The following is a 24,331-nucleotide window of genomic DNA, read 5'->3' on the forward strand; positions in this document are numbered from 1 at the left end:
AATTATGCAAATGTGTCATTTTTGCTTCTAGAAATTGACCTCGCCTCAAGCCTATGAACTAAAGTTCAATAGTAGTAAATGTAAAATGCTTTTGTAATTTATTTTTTTTAAACCTTCAGCCTCTCTAGCTGTTTCATTAATAGCATTGAGTCCTGCTGTGAAAGTTATTAATTAAAATATAATAATTAAAATTAATTATAAATAATGTTACCTGACAAAAAAAGTTATATTTAGCATTGTTGTTCAGAATATACCACTGTTTTACTTCCTCTGTTTGATGAATCACGTGACTCAAAAGGCAAGGAGCAATTATAAACGAGTGCGCCCAAAGTCAAACATAACAGAACAATTGCGTATTAAACGTCCGGTTATTGTTAACAAAGTAAAACCACGCTTTGCAACTGTTTGTAAGTTGCCCTAATTCATAGTTCCAGTCCCTTTCATCATTTACGTTGGAAGCAGACGAAGCTGAAGATCTCTTGGTGTTCAAGTATGAACATGATGATGATTACACCAAGCAAAACCTTTTGGAAAACAAGTTAATTTACATGTTTTTCTCTTTAAAAAATGACAAGAAGCTTTTATTTTGAAGGTTAACTTTCTGCTGAATATCTACACAGAGTGTAGAAAGTAAAAAAATGCCTATGTTGTAACCATAGACTGTATAAAATAATAAATAAAATACGTTGTAATAGTATACTTGTAAATCTGCTTTAAGGAGGTATATTATCATAGTTTCAGGCTTATTTTTTTTTTTTAAAAAGAGTCATTATAAAAATAAAAAAACATTGTTTTTCTCATACTCTGTCAGAATATACCTGTAAACACCATTTGTCTGTAATGCACCAACATGCCAATCAAAGAAATTAATACTTTCGATATTACTTTCGACTATAACTTTCTGTTCCTTGAAACTGGCCCCTTTCCTGTATAATGGTTTATATTCCCTTTTATGAGGTCATTTCTTTCCTGTGGTTTAGTATGTCGGCCTTGTTCAGTGTGTGTGTGTGTGTGTGTGTGTGTGTATGTGTGAAAGGGGGGTTGACGGGTGACTTCCTTCCTTTACCTCCCTCTGGACAAAAGCAGCAGCAGCAACAGCAGTTCAGGAAAGCATGTCAAATTATTGTGAAGAGGAAAAGTGAGAGAAATAGCGAGCTGATGGACTACCAGCAACTGACAACAATTTAAATAAGCAGTTTTCCAACAAAGAATTCATGCATTTTATACAGTCTTCCACACAAGTCTTGACTTGTCTTGATCTGTAAAGAGGAACTAAAACCAACTTGTAATGAACATTGACCAACACTGTTACAGTCAAACATGTGTCACCATCTCCTGAGGGCCATCAGCTGTCTCTGCCTTCTTCAGACTGGTAAGTCACAAGTTAAAGTTATTTAAATTATTATCATAAACCGGGAAAATCTCCTCCATAAATTGTGTTGTATTTGAGGAACTAACACGACACAGTCTTGTATTTGTAATCACCACTGTTGCAATAGGTTGTGAATTACAGTGTGTAAGATCTTTTAAAATAAGTTGCTATTGTAACTTATTGTTGTTAATGGATGTTTTTACTGTTTCTCTACAATTTATATATAGTTTTTGCAAATACAAGCTGTGGCGATTGCAGTCATGCTCAAGTGTGTCGTATTTATTCTATGAAATAAAGGCTTCATTTACAAATATTTTTATACATTTTTCTAAATCATGTTCATTTTGTTTTCGGTCTCTTGTTTTCATTTTCTCTGATAATTTTTCTTACTTTCTCTTTCATAATGTGTCTTTTTTGTGTGTGTTTTTTTTTGTCTCTTTGTAGCCGTTTGTTGTTGCTTTGTCGGTAATCCATCCACCATTAAGCCCAATACATATGATGGTATTCTGCGCATCTGGTCATAATGATGTTTTTCAAATGTTCAAACTCTTAATGGTCACAAACTGTCCTGCGATGATTCAGTTAAATTGCTTCATCAAAACTGTCTTTGTAGTTTCTTGTTGCACTATAATGAGGAAAAGAGACTTCCATTTTTCAGGTCTGATCCTTGCTGAAGAATGCATGCAGGTTGTTCTGGCAGAACGTAAGACAGAGAATGTCCCAGTAGGGGGCAGTCTGTCTCTGTCCTGTGTGGTCAGGCACTGTGGAGGAAACTGGACGGGAAACTGGATGCGGACAAATTCAACAGACAAAACGTTCAGTGAGAGGCACCATTTGACCAGAGTGAAGCTCTCAGCCAACCAAACTAAACTCGTTTTAAATTTAATGAGTGTTACTCTACAAGACAAAGGTTCTTATGGATGCAGTGTTAAATGGATTCCTGGTGACACTGAGATGGGAAATTTGAAGTATGTGAATGTCACTGCAGGTATGTAGAATTAATATCACCATTGCCATCCATATATAACATCTACACTAATTTTCAGTAAAACAGAACAATCTCATTGTGTTATTTACAGCTGTCTCCTCTCAGAGGAGTTTATGGCACAGGGTGCTGGTCTGTGCCGGCGCTTCTCTTTGTCTTCTCGTCATTCTGGGATTGGCTCGTTGTCTGAGTTCAGAGGTCAAGCCTCAGCCACTTCCTAGGGCGCTGTCCTCCCATTCAGCTGTGTACAGAGACCAACCACACCTGGCCCCACAGCCTCCACCTCGATGTCCTGTACCCCAGAAACGTGGTTCTTCCTCTCACAAAGGTATCACATACAGTCATGGAAAAAATTATTAGATCAATCTTGTTTCCTTCAATTTCTTGTTCATTTTCATTCCTGGTACAACTAAAGGTACATTTGTGTGGACAAATATAATGATAACAACAAAAATAGCTCATAAGAGTTTAATTTAAGAGCTGATATCTGGACATTAAAATGAACAAGAAATTGAAGAAAACAAGGGTGGTCTAATCATTTTTTCCATGACTATATTCTCACTAATAACAACCTCCTGCAGCATTGTCAGAACCGCTCTATTCACTACATTATTTTTCTTTTTGCATTTTCCAGCCGCCTCCAAGTCCCGACAGAAGACTGAGGTAGGTGAATGTCCTGTTTCAACACAGGAAGGATGCCCTTTGCAGTGCCCTTAACATTGTTTGTTTCCTGCCTAGCCATGGATATGTCTGCAGTCCATGCATATATATGTTTTTGTGTGCGCTAAACAATTTTTCTCAATCAAATGTTGCAGGTGGTGTATGCAGACATTTCCCAGGATGCACTGAGACAACAGAAAGCCACCAAACCGCCTGACCAGTCCACTGTGTACTCATCCCTCAAATTTGTCTGACAGGTGAAAAAAATGTCTGCTGATGGTCAGTTATGTATTATTTGGCTTGAAAAACTTTTGAAAATCATAAAAACAACACAAGATACAAAATAATTCAGCAGGGTAATTTGTGTCTCTGCAGCTCTATGGGCTGTCCTGATTACACACTCATGTGGAAGTAATGACTGTTTTTAGTGCCAAAAACCCTTCATGTGCAGGTAGAATAATAGACAGCAAGTGGAGCAGATAATGAGGAGATATTGCAGCAACCAGCTGAACCACCCTGAGGTGCTGCAGAGAGAAAAGACTGTTTTGAAATGTGACCATGGACAAGCAACACATTAAATGCAGCCTGACCATTTAAAAAAAAATGTAAAATGTACTTTGTCTGTAATATCTATCTGATGTGTTTATGTGAATAAAATATTAAAGTATGAACAAGGGTTGTGTAAGTTTTTAAAAATGACGTACCGCATAAATGACACAAAATACAACATTTTATTTTAGAATAAATTCTCAATGGCACGTTACATAACCAAATATACATATACATGTTTAGACATCTTTTAAATTAATATATTTCCTTTAATCATTTTTACCTTATTATTTAGCGTACTCTGCAGTTACATTTTTACATGACATCAATGCAAAAGAAGTTATCATTTGAATAAATTAAGCATATTAACGGAGGAAAGGCTGCAGGGCGTTTAGGCAATACCTGCTACAAACTAAATGACATCTGAACTTCCCGTTTTTTGTGTGATTCTGTCCCTGCGTCCCTCGCTTGAGGTAAGTTACTTCTCAAGGAACTTAACAGCTTCCTTGCAAGTTCAAAAGTCACCTGAACTACAAAGTCAGTATTTGTAATTTGAGTGAACTGACACTTTAAACCCTCTGGGATTTGAGCTTCACGTGACAGAACTTCACACACGTTCAAGCCATCCAGGAATGGTTCTCTCCACAGTACTTCGACATTCTTCCAAAGACCGTCCAGTTTGGTTGTTTGGTCACATAGCAAACACGTCTGTGTGTCTTTAAGCTTTTTTCTACTCTCAGTTTGCCCTGCTAAATCTAGTTTGTGCAGCTCCAGGCTAAGGTTAGGGTATAGTTGAGGACTAGAGTAGACCTATTGTCCCGTTGTGCTTGTAAGCAACTGGTTTTTGCAATTTACTTCTAAGAGACCTGTTGATAACAACTAACAAAGCGTCAAATCAAAAATACAAAAAAGTTCAAAGTTCACATTCAAGGTGTTTTTGTGTGTGGTTCAAAGGATTACAGAAGTCCTGAGAGGCCAGTGAGAGAAAAGGATTCAGGTCCATTGTCTCAACTAAATTGTTTTGTCTTCTGCGTTTATGACTTAAAAACAGATGAAAAAAGTATTTTCCAGGATCAGGGGTCGGCTGGGCACATTTTAGGGGTAGCAAATATACTGAGCCCGCTACAGTCTCTGAAAGTCTCAAGTTGCCCCCCATTGCCTCCCCGTAGAACTTCCCTTGTCCAGGATCTCTAATCTTTCTAAATGAATCTGTGATGAAGGCAAAATCTCTCAAAATCTAGAAATGTACTCTAATCTGTGCTGATCAAAAAACGTTAACGACAGATTAGTGCAGCAGTCGAAACAACAGACTGTGGGTAGTAACATGGGTAGTTATGAAAATATAAATGTATTTCGGACCAAAAAGTCGACCAGATTGGATAAACTGGACCTCTGCCAATGCAAAGTGACCGTTTTTGATGGAATGTTATTGATTACTGGATTACTATGAGTCTTCAAAGGTATGTTGCGTCATTTCTGTAATTTGTTATTGGTCTCAGAGGCGTTGATAAATTTGGCTGTTGTGGTTGTATCTTAAAATGTTAAAATGTGGTTTTAATGAATAGAATCACAAAAGTCTTAGCTTTTCAATGATCTGTAGCATGAATATCAACTGAAACACAGTGGTTTTGTACGCAAGCGTAAGATTGAAATAAAAGTGTAAAACGCCCTTTAGCGTGATATAGGAACGCTAACAGGTTAAAATACATTTGAAAAAAATTTAAATAAACTGATAAAAATTTAAACTCAGATGGAAGAAAATGTCAATGCTTTAAGTTCTATTTACAACATGGGGTGGCTGCAGACGTCAGCCTCTTGTGGCTGAAATGAGTATTACAACAAAATGAGCCTGGCAAACAATAATGTTAATGCCAGGCTAAACTTTTCCCCACATCGGTTTCACAGATGAATAAAGAAAAGAGGAACTTTAATTCTTGTAAAACCCCTTTACACCTGTTCTCGAGTCAAAAAGACATGAGACCAAAAAATTGAGATCAGGCTTATCAGACAAATATGCCTCTCAGGACTTTTATAAAAGATTAATTTAACCTGAAGCATTTTTTCAAGTCATCTTCATGAGCTCACATGCTGGGAAACTTTAAACCCGGGAGACTTACCGGTTCAAAAGTTCCACCGAACAGAGACACAGATACACAAAACTAGCAAGCTTCAATGGGAGGTATCAGAAGGTGAAATGTTTTCAGTAAGTGCAACGTCTATTTTCAGCAAATGTGGGTGTTGATCGGCTACCCACAACTGTGCTATAACCAGATACAGAAGATTCCTGTCCTCTCACATAGTGAGAGAGAGAGAGAGAGAGAGAGAGAGAGAGAGAGAGAGAGAGAGAGAGAGAGAGAGAGAGAGAGAGAGAGAGAGAGAGAGAGAGAGAGAGAGAGAGAGAGAGGATCCATGGTGAAAAGGGCTTTTTGATAGATTGTAAGGCGCAGCTTTGGCTAAAATAAGCTTATGGCAAAATGTGTTGGCAGTGTCCTCTACTTTGCCCTGTGTGAGCTAATTTCCACTAACCAATCACTTAAGTTCAGGGATATGAAGATACCCTTACAGGTACAGAAATGTTCTTATATTATGGGGCCATTACTGTAGCAGAAATATTTGCAAATTGTGCAAATAATTATGTAACTCAAGCCATGTGTGCATGATCACATTTGTAAATGTGTGAAAGAATCTCTAAATGAATTCTGGGATTTGTGAATGTGTACTGAAATCTGCAAATAGGCATTCATTATCCATGTGTGAATCTAGATTTGCGTGTATTGAGATTTTTGAATCTTTAGACACATTTGTGAATGCAATAAAGGACCAAGTGTGTTAACATAAAAAAAACAAAAAAAAACACCAGACAAAACAAAGTCGACTCACTGAGTCTACATTATTTTTAAGTAATGATGTAACTTTTCGATCGAAATGTTTTCTTGAAAATAAACAATCCTGAGCCTATTTCAGTGTGCACACTTTGTTTTGTCTTTTCAATTTGTAAATGCGTAAATGCTTTTTGAAGTTCTGTGAATGCAGAGATCTGTGAATGTGTAACTGTAACCTTTTTTTTTTTTACACATTTACAAATCTGATTATGGACACATAGATTCTGAGTACACATTCGCAGTATCCTGTACATATTCACAAATGTAACTATGCATTCTGAGATACATTAACACATTTACAAATCTCATTTCACACACAGATTTCAATACAATTACACAACTCTCTGCACACATTTCACAAATAATTCTGCTACGATAATGTCCCCGTATCATATGAATCCACTGAGTTTCAGCAGTGTGGTGTTTATAGTGCAGTAGACACAATGCAGCAGGTTACGAAAGCATCTTGAAAATCGAAGGTGTTCACTAAGAAAGCATTTAATTGAGACTTCCAGTGTGAGGTGCCTAGTCTATTTTGTTGTTTCTGTGCATGTGAGAGTTTGTCTGTGTGTCTACATACTTTTTTTAGGCAAAAGAGGAACTGTTGCCAGACGTACCATTCGAGGGCAAAAGGCAAAAAGGGAACATCCTGATGTCTTATGTCCTGATGTCGACCAAAGAGTAACAGTTCAGTCGTGTTACCACTTTTCTAGATCACCGTGTCTCCCTATTAAACTAGATGCTTGAGAAGCTGAGACGGAGTCTAGCTCGGCCTACACTCACAGTATTACAGCCATGCTAGGACTTTCATGTGATGTGAACAATTAACAACTGAGATGCAGCAACTTGTAACATCAGCAAAGTATTGACTAATTTCTGTAACCTAAGGCTGGTTAAAAAGAACAGGTCAGCTGCTTCTCCTCGCTGTACACTCACAGTATTGTCAGTTTGTTTATAGTGTGTGGGGACTCGGTTGGTGCGGTTGGTAATCTTGTCAGATTATCCTTGGCGTAGGGAAGTGGTTCTACAGTGATGTTGTGGTTGTTGTTTTGATTTTTTTTTTTCATTTTCTCTTTGCAGCTCCATCAGCCCACACCGTCCCTTTGTTGTGCAAGTCTGATGTTTCCACTCCACAAAGCTACTCGGACTGAAAAGAGAGGAGAGCGAACAGAAAGGCCAGTTAGAGGAGAGAGTTTGCTGACTGCATGCATCTTTCAATCTGGGTTTTATTACCCAATACCAGCTTGTCTGTTTTAATGACATAACAGCAGTGGTAGTATTCAGTATTCAGTATTCAAGTATTCAGATCCTTTACTTAAGTAAAAGTACTTCTACCACCAATTCTTGGAGTAGAATTACTCCACTCCAAGTAAAAGTCCTGCATTTAAAACTTAAGCAAAAGTACAAAAGTATCAGCATCAAAATGTACTTAAAGCATCAAAAGTAAAAGTAATCTATCTGCAGAATGGACCCACTCAGATTGATTCATATATTCTAAATATATTATTATATTATTTGTATTGATGCATAAATGTAAACAGCATTTTACTTCTTTCCTGGTAGGGCTAATTTTAACTTTTTAATATACTTTTATGTGGTTTAATTTATAAACATGCATATTCACTTTAAATTGATCATGTTTTTTATGTTAATCTCAACCTGAAAACTAACTAAAGCTGGCAGATAAATGTAGTGGAGTAAGAAGTGCAATACTTGCCTCTAAAATGTAGTGAAGTAGAAGTATAAAGTTACAAATGTGGAAATACTCAAGTAAAGACCATGTACCACAAAATTGTACTTAAGTACAGTACTTAAGTAAATGTACTTAGTTACATTCCACCTCTGGATAACAGTGATTCAGAGTTAATGAGATGTCAATGATGACAATGAGAAAAAACACACCAGGGGAATTTTACTTATTGCCCGCTAAATTGCGCTAAATTATGGAAGCCAAGAGAGGCAAGGATAATCATCCTAAACTGCTTCATTTTTTTGCCCCTTTGTATAAAAAAAATGTGAGAAAAAAAGTTTGCCAGAATCTTTTTTCCAAGTTTCATCATTTATCTATATGGGAAAACAGGTGAAAAAAGGTTTTAGCAGGTGATTTTCTTTCTTGTGTTTGTTGTAATGCTCATTTTGGGCACAAGAGGTCAAACTCCACCATTACCCCATGTTTTAAATAGGACTAAAAGTGTTCATGTTTTCCTTTCTAGTCAAAAGAAAGACATCAGCAAAGTTACAAAGTTTCATCTTAAAAAAGTTATTACCTGGAATTTTTTGATATGACTTTAATTACATGCTTATTTTTTTCAACAGCACCGTGTAACAAGATACTTGCTTTACAACAGTGGTGGAAAAAGTATCCTGGCCCTTTACTTAAGTAAATGTACTAATACCACACCAGCAAAAGCAATATGTCCCCACTCAGATTATTTTATATATTCCAAATATATTATTAAATGATAAATATTGGTGCATTTATGAAAGTAGCATTTTAACGTTGTAAAGATAGGGCTCATTTTAACTTATTAATATACTGTTATGAGGTTTAATAAAAAAAAAAGTATATTTACTTTAAATTGATCATGTTTTTATATGTTAAATCTCGACCTGAAAAGTAACTAAAGCTCTCAGCTAAATGTAGTGGAGTAAAAAGTACAAATTTTGATTCAAAATGTAGTAAAGTAGAAGTATAAAGTTACATTAAAATGGAAATACTCAAATACTGAGTACAAGTACCTCAAAATTATACTTAAGTACAGAACTTGAGTAAATGTACTTAGTTACATTTCACCACTGCTTTACAATAATATTTATTTAAATATGCTGACCAGGCAGGCATTACAGGACTTACAGTTGTGGATGAGTGGCTCATTTTGTCAAAGCGGAACTTCAAGTTTGACCTTGGTGACGTCTTACTTTTCACATCTGCAGAAATACGGAAGAAGGAAACAGAAAACCAGGAAGGAAATGCTCATTAAGGAAACTGTCATCTCTAGTATCTCATTTTGTTGAAATGCTGGATGTGAATACTCTCTGTGTGTATGTCTACCTGTTGGACTGCGGCACATGATGACAGGCGTACCTGATCCCTGGCTGTCGACGCTGAGGGAAGGACTAAAGGCAGAGGAGCACGCTATGGAGGGATGGCTGGCCTGGGGAACGGAGAGCAGAAAGACACTTAACATGCAAGAAAATATGGAGGAAGAAACAAAAAACTGGGAAGGGATATTTTGCGGAAAATGTCCTATTATCAAGTTAGAGCCACTGAATGTTTGGCAGTAGGTAGGGGATACTGGGGATTATTGTAAATTATTTTATTTAAGCACTGTTTGTTCCACCAGGTCACTTTACTGGTTTATTTGCATTGTCTCTGTTTACATCCGACCACATTAGGCTTATATTAGGCCTTCTGTATTTTTCTATATTATATATGATACGTCATATATATATTATTCATTGATGTTCATACTATTACATGCAACAAACCTATTTTGAGCTAATTCACATGCTAAAATATATTTACTCCAATGTGCAATATCTGTAAAAATGCAATGTACTTTCAGGAAACAAACACACAATATATATATTAATAATAAATGCCAAATAGCAAACATGTATGTATAGAATGTGTATATAATGTATGTATATGTCTTATTTTTTATATTATTTATTCTGTCTTCTATACCTATGTGTCTGTATCTTGAGCTGCTGTGGCTACATCTCGAATTATATTACAAAATAATTAATTAATTTAAAATACAAGGAGTAAGTTAAACAATAATATATTTTTATATCACTTAAGAATGACTATATCCCACAAAAATAAATTGTGAACTTTCTTTAAGAATATGTGTATATCTTGATATTTTTGTAGTATATCTATATTCATAAGTGTCAACACTATATACACACAAAAGTAATACCTATCTCCACCCCTGTCAGCCATTGTTTAGCTGCATGGTTCAAAATGAGATAAAAGATAGATACAATATACCTCACCTTTATTTAAGAGACTGCTCTAGATTCTAATACAAGTTACACAACTTCAACAGTATCATCATTAACCCTCCTGTTAACCCTCGTTTTTTCAGGAACAGCAATAACTCGGGGGATGTTTAATTATCCAAAAGTATCAGAAACTAGAAAATCTAAATAAACATTGTTTATATTTAATTAGTAACTCCATTACTAACCTTTTCAATCAATATTTAGTGCAATGATGTTATTAACCTCTCACAGATAATGGTTCAACGAGGATAATTCACTTGTTTTTCATAATAAATGCATGTTAAAACTTTTTTTTGTACATTGGAAAGTCCTATATATAAAATACAATGGTTTTACATGACATTGATTTTTTATTTTACATTTTTAATTTTTTCCTATTATGAAAAAAAAATACTTTTAACTATTTTTTTTTTTTAAGTTTGAGATGTGTCGATTTGACCCTTAACATAAGAGGAGGGTTAAAAGAAAAATAAACGTTTCAGGTTTGCAGAGATCAATATGACAGAAAGCCATTATAAGTTGTATTAAAGCCATACTGTAGTTCAGTTTTGAAAATACTTTTTATTTTCATTCTTGTGAAACTACAACCAGCATGTGGTTAGCTAAGCTTTGCATAAAGACTTGCTGGAAAGCTTAAAACTTGCCTGGCTAAAGTACAAAGAAGAAAAAAGTTTACAACTTGTCATCTAACTCTCAACAAGAAAGTGAATAATGTGAAAACACTAAGCTTTCCAATTAAAACAGTCAAAAAGTAAAGAAGAGAAGGTCTTCATCTAATAATGACAATTTTAACAGTCCACTGTGCATCTGTGCACACATTCCCATCCAGTTAAATGGTGCGAGTGGGAATGATTTGACAGCATTTCTCACACAGAACAAGCAGTTTCATCTGATACACAGAAAGCAAGAGAAGCTGTAATCATTATAATCAATGTGCTGCAGTTCAACACTCTCTATGAGACCGTTCTTGGTAATTACAGACTATTTCACCCATTAAAGCCTTGACGCTCTCGACAACCCTCACACTCCTTTAGGAATGTGTGCTCTCTCTGCTCCAAACCCAAACACTCAATTTCCTCTCTTTTCTCTTGTAAAGTCAAGCTCAAAACTCACTGTCTCCAGTTCTTCCAGAGCTTCTGTTTCTCCCGTGGTGCTGCTGAAGCTGCTGGTGCTGGATGAGGAACGAGAGATGTTGGGTCTGCCACCGCTGCTGCTGCACTCTTTCAGCTTGACAAATGGCCTGTCGAGGAAAACAGAGAAGCTGAACATGAGAGGAAATCAGACCAGTGATAGAAGACCAACCTTACCCAGTTTGTCTTCAGCCATCTCCCTTTATGGAATTTAAAGGAGCTGATATCCAGGAGTTCTGGTCAGTGGTGGAAAAAGCATTCAGATCCTTTACTTCAGTAAAAGTACTAACACCACACTGTGAAATGACTCCACTACAGTAAAAGTCCTGCATTCAAAACTTACTGAAGTAAAAGTACAAAAGTATTAGCATCAAAATGTACTTAAAGTATCAAAAGTAAAAGTTATCCTTCTGCAGAATGGACCCACTCAGATTGATTTATATATTCTCAATATACTGTCACGTTATTTGTATTGATGCTTTTATGTTAGCAGTGTTTTAAGTTTAAGTTAAGCTCATTTAATTACTTAAAGTACTGTTATAAGATTTCATTTAAAAAAAAGTCTTCACATTTACATCACATTTATCATTTATTTCATGTTAAATCTTGATCTGTAAACTAACTAAAGCTGTCAGCTAAATGTAGTGGAGTAAAAAGTACAATATTTGCCTCTAAATGTAGTGGAATAGAACTATAAAGTTACATAAAATGAAAATACTCAAGTAACGTACAAGTGCCTCAAAATTGTACTTAACCCTTTATCAGGCGAAGAACTATATTTGGTAACTTCAGGTAATATTTCCAGAAAAAAGTTGCAAATTTACTAGATTAAAGTGGCAAATCTACAAGAAAAAAAGTTGCAGATTTAAGAGATTTAAAGTGGGGAAAAGCAACTTTTTTCTCCCAGATTCACCACTTTAAATCTCATAAATCTAGGCATTTTTTTCTCGTAGATTTGCCACTTTAATCTTGTAAACTTTTTCCTCAAAATATTATTTTCATATGGTTTTTTTTACACACTCTGGCAGTATGTAATATGCTCCAATATTCTCTAGGGTTGAAATTTGGAATTTGCAGTGTGCCCTATTAAGGGTTAAGTACAGAACTTGCGTAAATGTACTTAGTTACATTACACTACTGGTTCTGGTCTTACCTCTCTTTGTTGGGGCAGATTTCTGGTGAGCTGGGATTGGATGATGTCTCTGACCTCACTTCTTGGGACAGCGGGCAGATCTCTGCAAGCTTTTGGTCGCTGAAGACAAAGAAAAAAACACATTAACGACAACACCAATGGGATCATTTCCTGAACTCTCTGTATAAAAACAACATAAACAGTGCCAGTCTGTGGTGAAAAGGTGGAATGTAACCAAGTACATTAACTTGTACTTTTACTTTCCTTGAGCATTTCCACATTTGTTACTTTATACTTCTACTTCACTACATTTTAGAGGCAAATATTATACTTTTTACTCCACTACAGCTTTAGTTACTTTTCAGGTAGAGATTTAACATAAAAAAAACATGACCAATTTAAAGTGATTACGCATGTTTATAAATTAAACCACATAAAATTATATTAACTAGTTAAAATGAGCCCTATATTGACAGGAGTAAAGTGCATTAAAAATAATAATCTAAAAATATATTTACAACATATAAAACAATCTGAGTGGGTCCATTCTGCATAACGAGTACTTTTACTTTTGATACTTCAAGTACATTTTGATGCTGATACTTTTATAGTTTTACTGAAGTAAGTTTTGAATGCAGGACTTTTTCTTGTAGTGGAGTAATTTCACAGTGTGGTATTAGTACTTTTACCTAAGTAAATGACAGTAAAATCCTAAATCACCAACCTGCGTGTGTGTTTGTCAGTCGGGGATTCTGTGCTGGAGTGGAGACGAGGGAAGAGGCCTGAGCGCCGTTTCACTGGACTCTTCAAAGGAGACTTGGCTGACAACACAGGAGGCTGAAGATCACAGATTATACAATTAGAATTAAAAAATAGGTTCTTAATGACTCATTTAGACAAAATAATAGCCCCTCAAAAATTACAGTAGTTATAATATTTCATTGGTTGCCATAGATGATTTCCCTTTGCATAATGTATAAGAGCTCTGTCATTAAATTAACGACATGACATCATCTTACAGTTAATATAATTGTACCTCACTTTAAAAAAGTTGCTCTGATGTCATTATAGGACAAAAATGTCCATGTGTAAATAAAAACTGACATAAATATTATTATACTTTCCTACCAGCATCAGTCCTCCCATCACTACCAAATAGTCAGTTATATTCAGAATTTTAACCCTTTAAATGCGGGTTTGTTTGTTTCACTGTTGCTTTACAAAGAAAATACAATAGTTTTACTGACATTGATTTTTTAAAAATTACTTTTTAAATGGTTTGCTTTTTATGAAAAAATACTTTTAACTTTTTTTTTTATTTTTTTTTTTTAAATGGGTCAATTTGATCTGCCACATAAAAAGAGGGTTAAAGAAAAAAACACACCAATATTTTGTTACTTTTTGAAATAAAAAGGGGATTTTCTTACAGTCAGGGATATATGATATTGATGATATGATGATATGATTATCAGCAACATTGATCTTGGTGCATTTTAAGTTTTTGTGGAGAGTCAGATTAAAAAAAAGAAAAAAATTCCACTTGCAACAGTATGAGAAAAAAAAGTTCCCTTCCTAAAACTGCCAAAATGATAGAAAATATTAGATCCAAACGTGTCCTATGGCAAACTTTTTTAACTCAGCACAAGTTATCCTTGCTTCATCTGCTTCCATTCTTAGAGACCATCCATCTTTCCCCACCCTTCTACCCTCTTACTCACAGTGAAGGTGCTCTTTGTGCACTCGCTGGTGCTCTGTGGCAGCCCTCCTCCACTCACGCTGGCCGGGACCCCGCCTCCTACCCCGGGGCTCCTGTGACGGTGAGAGCCCACCATAGTCTCCATGGAGTGGCTCCTGACACGCATGGCTCTCTAGAGGAGGGAGATGAAACAGAGAATGAGTGGATTAAGGGGAGGAGGAGACAGAAGAGAGGAAGGGGAGGAAGCAGATGGGTAACGGAAAAGTCAGTGACAGGGAAAGAGTACAGAGAAGGACGGAGAGGGAATATTTAAATGGGGCATTAACTTTAATGCATGTGTCAACATTTAGGTTCATAGATGCTGTTGCACAATGCAACCACCAGGGGGGGCAGTTATCCAAGAGTGAAGCCAAGTGTGTTGTAGTGGATGAATGAACATATGTTGCACTAATCCTAATTATTCTTATGACTTCATATCGATTAATTCATAATAAATTCCAGCCAGTAAAATTGAAATAAAAACAAATAAAACAGTAATATATAATTTGAATGTTTTATCTCCTTTAATTTGCTCTACTGCAGATACAGCATGATTTTCCTTGAAAGCATAAACACAAACAATATCATATAATATAAAGTTTATTAATTATGTGATGATCCTCTGTTGAATTTACAGTAATGCAGACAGGTAATAGACAGTCACTGCCAAGACGGCAATGACAGCTGCACCCCCTGGGACTGACTGCAGGAAGTGCAAAGTAGCTGTCCGTAATGCCTGTGAAGAAGAAGAGCCAGATTATAACATTAGTCACACATTCATCTCTCTCTCTCTCTCTCTCTCTCTCTCTCTCTCTCTCTCTCTCTCTCTCTCTCTCTCTCTCTCTCTCTCTCTCTCTCTCTCTCTCTCTCTCTCTCTCACTCTCACACACACACACACACACACACACACACACACACACAGATGGAAATACACATTTTAATAGTTCCATTAGCATCAATTAGCCTTTACTTGAGGACAAAAGACTGTGAAGAGACAGTTACTGATGAGACAGACAGCAAATAAAAGAAAAAGGAAGACAAGAATTAGGAAACACAAAGAGAAACATTTTTTCACAGATACATAAACACAGCAGTGTGTAGATTAATTTTAACACACATATGAATGCCTGTATAGCCACACACACTCGGCGTATAAGGTCAAAATCTTTGAGCATGGAGAGAAGCAACAATGCGACCGCTGGTTTAGAATCCCAAGTCATCTTGCAGACCTGTGACATTTAGTTGACCTACAGCAAGAAAAGACCCACACTCCTGTGCTGTAATGATTGTAATTAAATAAATGTCACAGAGAAGATTACACGGTGTCATATACTTTTGTCCAGGTTCATGTTCACCTTGAAGGACTCGAGTAGACCCCCGTGTCCCCCGTTCTCCAGCTTGTCCTCCTCTCCTGCCTGGCCCAGACCCAGCGTGGCCTGACTCTGTCTGTGCAGCTCGTCGTGAAGGTTATCCAGCAGCGCAGCCCGCGTTCGCCCCTGGAGTCAGTTCACACATGTAGGAAAACATCGGGATGGCGGTTATGGTGATGATTATGCATAAAGCCGAGCTGTGATTGAATTCATGCTGTGTGGTGTCTGAGTGTGGTAGTGCGGACGTGTGTCACCTCTAGTTTGGCGAATTTGTCAGATTTGTAGCAGGCATTTTCAGCATTGATCAGCTTTGTCAGCAGGAAGTCTCGAAACTCTGGACCCTGGAGAGAAAGAGAGAGTGAGACAGTTAGATGATGAGCCAGAAGGGTGGAGGGCAATGATGCAGAGAGAAAAAGGTGACCTATAATCTGCACCTAACGATACTTTTGCAGCACTGCAGCCGTGTTTCCAGTAAAGTCGAATCGAAATTTTGAAATGTTGCAATAAAGAAAATGCGAATTAGGGATGTTTCCATCAACTGGTTTATAGCTAAAAAAACAAAGCTGCATAAACATACTTTGGTCAGAAGATGGCAGTGTCATGTATTGCTGTAGCCGTATCTTGAGATTGAGAGAGATTGTGCAAGAAAGAAAACAGTAGAGGAAAAGAGATTGAGCAAAAGAGAAAATAATAAATAAATAATAAAAAAAGAGGTTGCTAATCGGACAACTTTGGCCACCCAGGACAGAAAATATGTCTTCAGGAATTATTTTCAATTGGACAACTTAACTTTTCTTTCATGTCAGTCCATAAACAGCTAATAAGTCATGTGAGTTAAATGTTCGTTACGTCAGAAGCGATTCCATCTCCCATTTAACACACTAACTATTTAAAAATAGACATAAAAACACCTCAGACAAGTACAAACATTTGTATGTGCATTTTCGGAAAGCTTTATCGAATTTTGGTCTTTCAATCAAGCTTTTCTAATGTGAATCTTCGTCAAAATTCATTGATGGAAACACGGCAACTGTCTCTGATCAAGAGGATCATCCTCACTGATTCAAATCCTCACTTTTTCCCCACATGCTGGAAATCAGGTTACAATAATCTTGAAGAATCTTGAATCCAGTTTGTCTTTACAATGCAGCTTCCATTTTGTGACCTGTTTTTTTTTTTTTTTTTTGCTTTATTATATGTTTTTATATGTTTTTATGTATGTCACATTATTTTATGGTTTATTTTATCTGTTTTATATATAATGTTAATGCAATGTTTAGTGTATGTATATTGTATATTTCTGTCATGTATGATTTTTACATTAAGCACATTGAGAAATCTGACTTGACTTTGACTTGATAGAACAGTCGTCATGGCTACTGCTAAAATGCACTTCGGTTTAAGTAAGAACAGTTTAAATATGTATCTGTAGTTGAAGAAGTAATCAGATCATTTTGCTTTTTGTTAATGTTAAATCTTCATTTGAAAAGTACCGGTAAATTGTAGCTACAGCTCTTACATACATCAAGTTGGGTAAAAAGTAACATATTTTAAATGGATATAAGTATACATACTGTATTTTCAGAGGTTTTGTCTTAAGCTTCAGCTTTCTTTTTTCTCGAGTCTAAATCAAAAAGTCCAAAGTTGAGTCTTCTTTAACATATGAACAGTTACTATACTTACGGAAGAGGATTGGGGCCAGGGAGGAGAAAATAATAATGAGGAGGATTTTTTCATTATGTACTTCGAGAAAAAAGTTGAAATGATGAATTTAAAGTAAACATTTTGTGTTCGGTATATTCACATTGTTTTCAGAGAAACAGCGTCTATCCCAACAGTTTGGTAGACTGCAAGCTACAACCTGATTTTCATCAAGTCATAAAATGAGCAATAATTACAATATTTAAGGGTGTAGTAGTACTAAAACCCCCCTATAAATAAACAAGCTATTCTTGGTACTAGGCTACCATAACTATTGTTTTGGGGAGAACCTGCTTTCATGTAATTTATGTGAATTTTTTAGACATATATTTTATTATATTATATATTATATACGTATTTTCTCAAGATTGGATTTCAACTTTTTTTCTCAACATTGTATTTCAACTTTATTCTCAAACTTAATAAGGATTTATTTTTTTCTCCTATCTGGCCCTAATCCTCTTCAGTACTATACTACATCTAAAAAGACATTGAATGCTTTTTAAAATTTCTAATAGAATCATTATTCTGTCATTTCTGAGCCAAATTGAAGCTATTTTTCTCTTAAAAACAGCATAGTCCAAGAGATAATCCAAAGTTAATCCAAGTGAAATCTCAAGTAATTACACGCATCTTGTTTTTAATTTAAGCCTTAGATTCATACCTCAAGTCTTTTAGTTTTTTCTGCTTATTGTTCACAGCTCTTTCTCTCACCTTCCTAAAGACGGCGGGGTTTGGGAGAGGAGGTCCAAAAGGAGGCACATCCTCCCTCGCTGTAACAGACACCTGTTGATATAAAACAAATAACGGTAACACTTCATTAGCATGTATTCCAGGAGGGCTCGAGTTTCGCTCTGGGGGGATGAAACAACAACTTGAGAATGGCTCATCATGGCAAGTGATGGAAGACTCATTGTGTACTTTGTTGTGTTTAGGCAGTTATTCATGTGGGCACAATTTTTGCATAGTACCCAGCTGACAGGGACCACTGGCAGTTCCAAACACTTTACAGTTATTACAGAGCACTCTAGAGTAGGAGCTGAGTCATCTCGTCTCAGCACACAGGCCTGTCTCGTACCTTGTATGTTGTGTGCTCTGTGCAGGGGTTCTCCACCTGCACCAGCACGTAAGCATGCAGGAAATTAGAAGCGATCATGTCAGGAACAAACGGTGTGGGCCCTTCCTGGAAGACTGCGGCCACGATGTCATTTCCTATGTGTCTTTTTCTCTGGAGCTACAGAAGCAGAAGGGGGGGGGGATTCATAATATTATAAATTGGTCAAAACAGATTAGATTTTATGGTTGTGTTGCTCAGAGGGCACTTTAAAAACATAATTTACGAGTCTTCTATGACATATAAACCGCTGGGATTTATCTGTCTTTACGGATGGTTTTATTGGCTTCACATCAAATAACTTGCATAACATTTGATTTAACATTCAGCCACAGCTTGCATAATGGCAATTTAGCAACAACATAACACATTGTCAATAACCACATCTGAGCGGTTTAATATTGATATTTTTGAGCCAAATGATCCTACTTTGCAGCTAAATCCATTGAGCCTTCAGTGTAACCATTATAAAGCCTGTATCAAAGTATTGTACCTGTTGGATGTCTCCCTCGGTAAAGGGAAGCTTGGTTGACACATGGAACATAATCTCTCTCCGTCTGAAGACAGTGTAGACAGATTCAGACCCTGTCTGTCCGTGGGATACATCCAGCCCACCGCGGAACCTGTCACATTATCAAAGCATGTGTCACGTTCTCTGTAGGCCTCCGGTAATAAGATAAAATGATATTTAATGTATTTTAAATGTCAGTTTCCCTACATTTTTGCTAAACTAACTCCAAGGCCACCCAAAAGTGCTGCAGAGTTTGCCGTCATGTGTCAGGTACAATTTAAAGGCTCCCTAACAGTAAGGGAGTAAAAGACTGCAAGACAATACAGTATACAAAAGCTTTGATTACCTGTCCATGTTGCACTTTCTTTTCTCAGATCTGTTTTGCTAAGCAGTTTATCCAGGCTGCACGCTGAGGCCGAAACAGCAGGACAAATTGCTCCAAGGTTACAGTAATTAAATGCCGCCATTCTGCTCTATTGCAATGCACTTTAATAGCATCCTTCTTTTGATCCTTGTGGACCCTTTTCTCTGGTCTCTGGTTATTTTGATGTTATTAAATCCTGACTTCTTTTTTCCTGTTTTAATGGATTCTCAGACTTTCTTTTTTCTTTTTTCAATTTGCATTTTACTCCTACTCTTACCCTTTAAAATCCTGAAGTTCAATGTTGTCGCCCAGGATACTGAGAAACTCCTTAAAAGCTGGCGTCTCCTCGTTGTTCCCAAACAACTCTTCCTCTGATGTCTGAGGGGACGACGAAAGAAAACAGTGTGAGAGATACAAGACAGAAACAGTGTATGTAAGTATGTGTTAGATCAAGCAGTGTACATAACTTAAAGGTGCAAGGTGTAAAATATGACCAGCTTTTAGTTTAAAATGTAAAAAAAATAATAATAATAAAATAGCATTATCAACAGAATGTGAGGAAATAACAAAGTAACAAAGTAATTCTCAGAGAGAATGAAGAAAAAGACGAATGTTAACCCTTTACAGTACAACAGCTAGTAGCTTGGCACATAAAACTAAAACTCAAATTAAGCCCTACACCTGAACTGAGATTCTGCTTTTAGGAGACTGCTGGAATGGAGTTAGATTTTCTGAAGAAAATGAATCAATTCCATCAGAGATTACTCATGAGGCAAGCAAGCTGTGATTCAAGCTAGGCTCAGTTGCATAAACCTGCTCTACCCAGTAACTTTTCTCGCCAGTGCCCGATTTCCTGTCAACAGGCTGGAAGACCTCAGATTGCAGAATACCAACTACCACATGGATAGCTGCATTATACTGACATCAGAGACCTGGCTGCACAAAAACATCCCTGACGTAGCTGTGTTGCTAGCAGGCAGACCCTGCACCCCCGGCTCCACATTGCATCAACCTGTGCTTCCTCTCTGCTGGGCTGTTGTTCTCTGAGCGCTCAGCCTGGTGAGTCTCTACCAGAATGGAGCAAAGACTGTTTGGGGACAGTCTCTCTATTGCCAAATATCAGTTCAGGTGTAGGCCCTAATCTTAGTTTAGGAAGTCATTTTATACATTTTTGTGGACAATGCAGGTTTATTGCATGTCTAACTGTTAATTTAGTAAATCACGAAATTAAGGTGAAACACTGCCTTTTATTGTTTTGGAGCACGTGGTCAAGAATTATACATTGCCCCTTTAAATGGAGTACACACACAAGATCAATATGATGGCTCACCTGTCCAAACTTCTGGTAGATGACTCCAAATTTGAAGGTGTTGTTCACTTCGTGTTCATCATAAGCCACTACCAACTGGGATCCCTGTACACACACAAAAACAACTACTGACTCATTGGTCATTTATTCCTCTCCACTTGTTACATACTTTCTCCTTGCTGTGGTAGTTAGGAAAACATGTTTTCCTGTTCTCCAACATGTCCCCAGGGCAGGTTTATTGGGCCTCGTGTTATGTAAGGTTGACATGCGTCAAACTGTCACGGCCCCCCAGCGAAGGCGGCAAACTCGTCACTGCCTCTTGCAGACTGAGACACAGATGGTTTTCTTTTTTCCTTTCCTGAGGCACAGGCTGAAAGCATGCTCCATCACACTCCTCCGCGTGGCTCACAGGAAGAGAAACAGATCCATCGTGTCGTTTCGGATGTTGTTACCCTCCTGTTTCATCAATCATTTCTGAATAATATACTTACGGAACAGGGCAGATGTCAGAGAGGTAGGGGGTTTATGAAGATGAAATGTGATAAGTTACGTGCAGTTTTTATGGTTAAAAGGCCGTAAAAAGAGAGTTGGAATGAAAGCTTAATAAAGGGCGTAAGGAGAGGTGGCTGACAAAAAAAATTAAACACTGCATCATTTGATGTTAAAAAGATGACCAAGGTCTTAAGTAAAGGGCATGAAATATTAATAGATGTGCAGAATATATAAAAAGTTACTGATGAAGGTATAAAGTTGTGGAAGATATTATTGAATGTAGCGTTGGCAGCCCTACAGTGCCCTCTTGTCACGCCACAGAAGCAGGACAGAGGCCGGAGAAGGTAACTCACGTCAGCTTGAATGAATACATTTATAACTAGATGAGCTGACGTCAGACCGGTCATAATGAAGCTGCAATGCAGGAGGTGAGGGTAAACTCACCCGAGGGTACAGGACCGGGTTGAACTTCAGCCCCGTGGCATCATCACACAGAAGCTGAAAGAAAAAGAGTCTCTTTGTTTAACTGATGTCATATAACTAACATAAATACATCACAGTAAGATACAAAAGGTTATTTAATGATGTTGACTTTATGCATAAACGCTTAGTTTCACAGTTAAATTATAATCTCAAAGATCTCTTTTCTGTTCTATTTGGTGGTGATAAGCTGTAATTGCACTTTAATTTCACATGTCTTTATAAGTTTCATTACCTATTGCCATCGGTCCTATCTTTAATGGTTCTGTCATAGAGAACGTATACTTGCAACTTTATTTTTCCTGGTTATGTCCCCACAGACACCTAGTTGGTAGTACTGCCAATGTAACAGCTGTCACATTGATTTAGCAAAGATTTATTTAAATGGAATTATAACACACTTTATTTAAACTTGTATGGCACTAAGGTTTCCCTCATTTACAGTGACGACGAGTACATTTAACAAACTGTTTAAAATTACCAAAACTAAAAACAGTTGCAGGAAAGTCCACAATCAAGCTATGAAATAGAAAAAAACGTTATGCCCGTATTATTCCTCATTGTAAGATGAAGATCATTCCAGGTTGTGGGGGCATTGAAACAAAAGGTTGACTTCCCAAGTTCTGTCTGCACATGGGGAACTGTGAGAGTTAACCAATTATTTGATCGTGTCAAATACTGTCCATGATTCCAATCAAGAAGTACTTTTCTGGTAATGGCCTTAAAGAAAAACAGGTACGAATGTTTCTTTCGCCTGTTTGCCAGAGAAGACCAGCCTTCATCAGATAAGATATAACATCTATCATATAAGATTGACATTATTATTTTAAACTATATTTTTCTCAACTTATTGCCATTTAAAAAGTATTACAATTATTTGCTCAATGTTTATCCTTGGTTTATCATCACATTGGATCACATTTGCTTACAGAATGTTATACCTCTCTTCTCCTGACCCAGACCATTGGACCACATGTCAGGGTAAAAATGTGTAAAAAAGTGTAAAATCTAGCCTCAGAGATTACTATTGAAAGAGTAAAGATGACATAGAGACAGACAACCATTCACACTCTCATTCACTCGTACGGGCAATACAGAGTCACAAATTAAACCAAAGCTGCATGTCGTTGGGACTGCGGGATGAATGACAGGCATTACCTATTGAATCTTTTATTGTAACAAATAACAATAGCCTGGGTAAGTTTATGACATTTGGCTTCATTTTTTAAGCTATATTTACAGAGAGAAATATAAGAGAAAGTGAAAATTCCAACTTTATTTGTTTGCCTTATTTTTTCACTTGTAATAACCACTGCTGTTTATTTTGATTTTGTTCTGTTTCCTCTACTTCATTGATTAACGGTGTAGTTTTGTCTTGTGTTGTATTGTGTGTTGGAATAATGAGTGCTGTTGTCAAATGATTTAATTATAAGATCAAAAGGCAGCTGAAAAAATGTCCCCTTTCCTCAAGCTACCTGCTTCAGTTAAGAGCCAGCCTCTACACACCATATCTGGCTCTTCAGCTGCCATTATGTTTAGATGATGCTCCATATACACGGAGAGTGGAGAGAGTACAAGGCAAATGTTTTTAAACCTTGCGCACTGTATCTTACCTTGGCAATTTGTGGTACACTGGGCAGCTGGTTGATGCCGGCTAAAGAGATCCTGTCATGGACTGTTTTGATCCTCGACCTGTAACAGAAGAAGAAAAGGAGCTGTGTTGCTCAAATTTGATCAATCAACAAGATTTCTTACTTTTGTTACACCTCGTTTCTATGCAATTAGGTAATATTAGGGAAAAAAAAGCTTTGATCGTGATCAGTTAACAGAGAAAAGGAGACAGCAGGTAGTGATAGGCTGATTGAAATACAATGAAGTCATACTGGCATTATTACTGATATTATCACTGTCAACTGTCAAAGAGGAGATTAGCGATCACCTGGCGACTTTCCCCTCTGTGGCGCCCACAATGGCTAATCAAAAAAACATAGCATCACTTCATTGTTTTTTTCTGTTGATGAAAATGTCACCAGCTGCGATAATAGCAGGGAAGCTGTCCCCTACAGCATCACAAATCTGTTCAGAGTTAATCATGACAATGAGCATACAGAGCTGCAACAAAAGGGAAACAGGAGGGAGGAGTAAGACCTAAATATGTCCCCAGGGAGAGAGGCAGTGTCCAGGTAGACCTGCTTTTTTTCAGCCACATAAGCAGTTGTGGATGTCAATGTCCCTCAGTTAGTCTGTTAGTTAGTTGGTCCGACACTTTTGTCCAAACTGAAATTTCTCAACAACTACTGGACAGATTGCCATAAAAGTCTGTGAGAGGCATTTGTGGTCCCCAGAGGATAATTCCCCTGTCTTCAGTAATCCTCTGACTTTTATAATAGCACAGTAATAGTGGTTTTGATTGCATGGATTTCCATAACATTTGGTGAAGTCATTTATATTCCCTGCATAATATACATAATGTATAATCCCTTTGATGGTCCTCTATCTTTCTTTTAATCTAGCACCACCTTTAGGTTTCTGTT

The 24,331-nt window shown here is 36.9% G+C and overlaps 2 protein-coding genes across 5 annotated transcripts in view; one reads left to right on the top strand and one right to left on the bottom strand.

Moving 5' to 3' along the window:
- The first annotated feature begins 1,067 nt into the window (after positions 1–1,067).
- On the top strand, positions 1,068–3,691 carry si:dkey-52l18.4 (uncharacterized protein LOC560708 homolog). 2 transcript variants are annotated; one of them, XM_059330863.1, is made up of 5 exons: positions 1,068–1,372; positions 2,031–2,360; positions 2,452–2,685; positions 2,992–3,020; positions 3,173–3,691. In XM_059330863.1, the coding sequence occupies exons 1-5, from the start codon at positions 1,321–1,323 to the stop codon at positions 3,269–3,271; spliced, it is 744 nt and encodes a 247-aa protein (XP_059186846.1). In that variant the 5' UTR covers positions 1,068–1,320; the 3' UTR covers positions 3,272–3,691. The 2 variants fall into 2 exon arrangements, with proteins under 2 accessions (XP_059186846.1, XP_059186845.1); XM_059330862.1 differs by lacking the exon at positions 1,068–1,372 and having other exon boundaries at positions 1,401–2,360.
- Positions 3,692–4,099: 408 nt separating this feature from the next.
- Positions 4,100–24,331, bottom strand: part of rap1gap2a (RAP1 GTPase activating protein 2a) — a 56,492-nt gene continuing 36,260 nt past the window's right edge. For 2 of the 3 annotated variants that reach the window (XM_059330860.1, XM_059330859.1), the window contains 15 exons: positions 23,411–23,489; positions 21,762–21,815; positions 20,847–20,930; positions 19,794–19,894; positions 19,135–19,264; positions 18,606–18,761; positions 18,242–18,313; positions 16,081–16,167; positions 15,812–15,952; positions 14,440–14,589; positions 13,446–13,558; positions 12,743–12,841; positions 11,573–11,699; positions 9,501–9,603; positions 4,100–9,376 (listed from right to left, as the gene is read on the bottom strand). In XM_059330860.1, the coding sequence (XP_059186843.1) occupies positions 9,228–9,376; positions 9,501–9,603; positions 11,573–11,699; positions 12,743–12,841; positions 13,446–13,558; positions 14,440–14,589; positions 15,812–15,952; positions 16,081–16,167; positions 18,242–18,313; positions 18,606–18,761; positions 19,135–19,264; positions 19,794–19,894; positions 20,847–20,930; positions 21,762–21,815; positions 23,411–23,489 (1,645 nt within the window). In that variant the 3' untranslated portion in view covers positions 4,100–9,227. The remainder of the gene's footprint in view (positions 9,377–9,500; positions 9,604–11,572; positions 11,700–12,742; positions 12,842–13,445; positions 13,559–14,439; positions 14,590–15,811; positions 15,953–16,080; positions 16,168–18,241; positions 18,314–18,605; positions 18,762–19,134; positions 19,265–19,793; positions 19,895–20,846; positions 20,931–21,761; positions 21,816–23,410; positions 23,490–24,331) is intronic. The other variant, XM_059330861.1, reaches the window with a different exon arrangement.

Source organism: Centropristis striata, chromosome 4 (genome assembly GCF_030273125.1).
Source record: "Centropristis striata isolate RG_2023a ecotype Rhode Island chromosome 4, C.striata_1.0, whole genome shotgun sequence".
Taxonomy (NCBI): domain Eukaryota; kingdom Metazoa; phylum Chordata; class Actinopteri; order Perciformes; family Serranidae; genus Centropristis; species Centropristis striata.

What these genes read in the sequence shown, in the direction of transcription:
- si:dkey-52l18.4 (XM_059330862.1), top strand. Translation starts at nt 1,868, where the DNA reads ATGATGGTATTCTGCGCATCTGGTCATAATGATGTTTTTCAAATGTTC. An exon ending in GTATGTGAATGTCACTGCAG is followed by an intron (nt 2,361 to 2,451) that starts GTATGTAGAATT and finishes TGTTATTTACAG; the next exon opens with CTGTCTCCTCTCAGAGGAGT. An exon ending in AGTCCCGACAGAAGACTGAG is followed by an intron (nt 3,021 to 3,172) that starts GTAGGTGAATGT and finishes CAAATGTTGCAG; the next exon opens with GTGGTGTATGCAGACATTTC.